At 54.0% G+C, this 3,527-nt stretch overlaps 1 protein-coding gene across 1 annotated transcript; it reads left to right on the top strand.

Moving 5' to 3' along the window:
• The first annotated feature begins 744 nt into the window (after positions 1-744).
• On the top strand, positions 745-3,312 carry LOC105556317. The gene is made up of 2 exons (XM_012003400.1): positions 745-1,423; positions 1,520-3,312. The coding sequence occupies exons 1-2, from the start codon at positions 745-747 to the stop codon at positions 3,310-3,312; spliced, it is 2,472 nt and encodes an 823-aa protein (XP_011858790.1).
• Positions 3,313-3,527: the final 215 nt, after the last annotated feature.

The raw sequence follows: 3,527 nt of genomic DNA, 5'->3' as shown, positions 1-3,527 counted from the left end.
CATTGTTCACGTGATTTCACGATCCTCTCGCGTGACTCTCATCGCTAATTCTCTCTCTCTTCTGCGTCGATACTTCTCAACCTCTCACGCGCTCTCGCCATGGCGGACGAGACGAAGACGGGCAAGACGGACCACTCGAAAACTCCGGTGTTGGAGGTGCCTCCGGGAGACCGCACGTCGGGAAGAACGGCGTCTCCTGCCCGGCTTCCGACGGACCTCGCACTAAAGGTGCAGACCCAGATGGGCCGGATCGCTACGCTCAGAGAGCTCACAGAATCCCTGCCTAACATCCCAGCGGAGACATCACTCGAGGAGGTCTCCCAGTTCCAGCAGCTGGTCGAGGAGACGCACAAGGCATTTATCAAGCAGCACGCCTACTTCGAAATGTCATGGCCTGCGGCACTTACTCAGCATGAGTACTTTGCCGAGAATGCTCACCAGGCCGAGTCGCGATGCTATCTACAAGCGCGACGAGTCATCGGCGTGCTTCGCCAGGCATTGGCAGCCGCTCAGCCGGCTCAACCACAGACCAGCTCATCGACCGGCGAGAACAGATAGCCGCTCTCACGCTTGCCGGACATCTCACTCCCCAAGTTTACTGGGGAGTATGCCGCATGGCCTGCGTTCAGAGATCTCTTCACCAGTCTGATCATGCAGAACGAGCGGCTCACGAACGTCGAGAGACTTCACTACCTCCGTTCGTTGGTGGAAGGCGCGCCAGCTTAGCTGATCGCAGGATTCATCATGGCAGGAGGCTCGCTCACGCCGTCCTGGGAGTTACTCAAGGACAGGTACGAGAACAAACGTCTACTCATTCACGCCTGCCTGGATAAACTGTTCGCCAGCTCAACTCCGGTGCCAAGGAAGGCGGCGTCCTTGGATCGACTGGTCTCGGGAGTCAGAGAAGCGCTCAAGGGACTGGAGGCACTCGAGGTAACGGACAAGCTCGGAGATTGCGCGGTGGTGTATCACGTCACGCGACTCCTAGATCGCGTGACCCGAGAACAGTGGGAGAACGCTGTTGGTGCCACGCGCGACTACCCCACGTTCGAGACACTCGAGGAGTTTTTGACGACCAAGTTACGGGCGCTCGAGCGGATCGAGGCTACGACAGCTCATCCTGGTCCCAGCTCAGCACCCTCACCACCAAAGAGGGCTCACCAGACAACTCAGCAGAGCGACTCATCGTACCCGTGCGACTGTTGCAATGCGCAGCACTTTATTGTGATGTGCAGTAAGTTTCGGGAACTGTCACCGTCAGCCCGGCACAAGGTGGCAATTGACAAGCGCTTGTGCTTCAACTGCCTGGGGAGGCACAGTGTGCGTGCATGCAAGTCGCAGCGAGGTTGCAAGACCTGCTCAGGGCGGCACCATACAATGCTGCACGGCACACACCCAATAGCAGCGCCAGCTCAGAAGACCGGTGGGTCATCGGCCACGCCCGAACATTGAAAAGCCGGTGCAGTCGTCAAGACCAGCTCAAACGTCCGCTCATCCTACTCAACGCTGCTTGCCACAGCCTTGGCATTGGTCAACTCATCGACAACGCAACACCCAGCGCGTCTGCTCATTGACGCAGGATCCGAACTCACGGAAAATCTCATTCGGCAGCTCAACATCCCTCGTCAATACTCAGGTATTGTCATCACTGGAATTGCAGGCAAGGAGTGTACTCGGACACGAGGAGTCGTGTCACTCACGTTACGCTCGACACATTCCAACGCAGCTGCCACAATTCAAGCTCATGTCCTCCGGACAGTTACATCAATCTTACCATCGTTCGAGGCGGAACCGGAAGAATGGCCGCATCTCAGGAACTTGGCATTAGCCGATCCTGATTTTCTCATCCCACGGCCAGTTGACATCCTCATCGGCGCAGATGCTTATGGGCAAATCATCAAGCCCAATATCATTCGGCATTCTCCACTCATGCCGATAGCGCAACTCTCCATTTTCGGATGGCTCGTACTTGGACCTGTCAATAGGGAAGCAACACGCACATCAACGCACCATGCTTCTACTCAAGTCAACGAGGATGCTCTCAACGAGTTACTGACAAAATTCTGGGTTCAAGAGGAGGTGCCTACTCACGATGTCAGCCAACTCACTCCTGACGAGCAGAGGTGCGAAGAGCACTTCAAGGCCACACACTCTCGTGATTCTTCAGGGAGGTACGTCGTCAGGATTCCGCTCAAATCGCCAGTATATCTTCTGGGTGATTCGTACCACGTCGCCCATCAGTGCCTCAAGGGACTACGCAGACGATTCTCAAGGGATGTAAACTATCAACGTCTCTATCAACAATTTATGATGGATTACGAGACACTCAACCACATGACGAAGGCATCATCCATCTCCAGTCGTCGCTCACACTTCTACCTGCCACATCACGGTGTTCTCAAGCCTGACAGTACAACAACAAAGCTGCGAGTCGTATTTAATGGCTCCAGCGCATCCACATCGGGCTACTCTGCTAACGACCTCATGTATACGGGAGCGAAATTGCATCTGAACATCTCAGATGTTCTCCTCTGGATACGAAGACATCGTCACATTTTCGCTCCGGATATCACCAAGATGTACAGGCAGATCAAAATTCACAAGGATGACTGGGAGTTGCAACGGATACACTGGATGGACGACCAACTCAATGAGGTGCCATACCATCTGACAACCGTCACCTACGGGACAAAGGCCGCGCCGTTCTTGGCCGTCAGGACGCTGTTACAACTAGCAGAGGACGAAGGACATAAATATCCACTGGCGGTGCCATCCAGCACTCATGGCAGGTATGTCGATGACATATTTGGTGGTGCAGATACGATTCAACAATTGCAGGAGGTCGCACATCAACTAAAGGGCCTCTGCATGGCGGGCGACTTCCCACTAGCAAAATGGCATGCTACTCATCTCGACATACTCAAGACTGTCACCGACAGCGAAGACCAAGGCTTACCAATCACACTCGACGATTGCGCAACCAAGATACTCGGACTTAAATGGCTCTCTCAAGAAGATACCTTTGCATTCTCAACCCGAAGCTCACGCAAAGAAGGCAGGCTCACAAAACGCCTCGCCTTATCTGAAGTGGCTCAGATATTCGATCCACTTGGCTTTGCATCACCCGTCGTGATCAAGGCCAAAATTCTCTTGCAGGAGCTGTGGCTGCACAAGCTCCAATGGGATGATCCACTGCCATCCCAGCTCTCAACCCGGTGGCTCTCCATCAGAGAAGAACTCACAAGTCTGGCCAGACTCTCAATACCTCGGTGGCTCAATACATGGAGCGACTCGCAAGTGGAACTTCATTGATTCTCTGATGCTTCTCAATTGGCAATGGCTGCAGTCATATACATATCCGTTCACGACTCAAACGGCGCCACGTTTTCACTTGTGTGCTCCAAGACTAAGGTAGCACCTCTCAAGCGGCTCTCAATCCCGCGACTGGAACTCACGGCTGCTCTACTGCTCTCTCGACTCATGCAATACGTCCAAGCCACCTTGAACATGGACGTTACGGCAACTCA

This window comes from Vollenhovia emeryi, unplaced genomic scaffold, assembly GCF_000949405.1.
Source record: "Vollenhovia emeryi isolate VEMERY1.0 unplaced genomic scaffold, V.emery_V1.0 DF940110.1, whole genome shotgun sequence".
NCBI classification, from domain to species: domain Eukaryota; kingdom Metazoa; phylum Arthropoda; class Insecta; order Hymenoptera; family Formicidae; genus Vollenhovia; species Vollenhovia emeryi.
The sequence above is the reverse complement of the archived record's forward strand: the minus strand, read 5'-3'. Positions and strand labels throughout refer to the sequence as shown.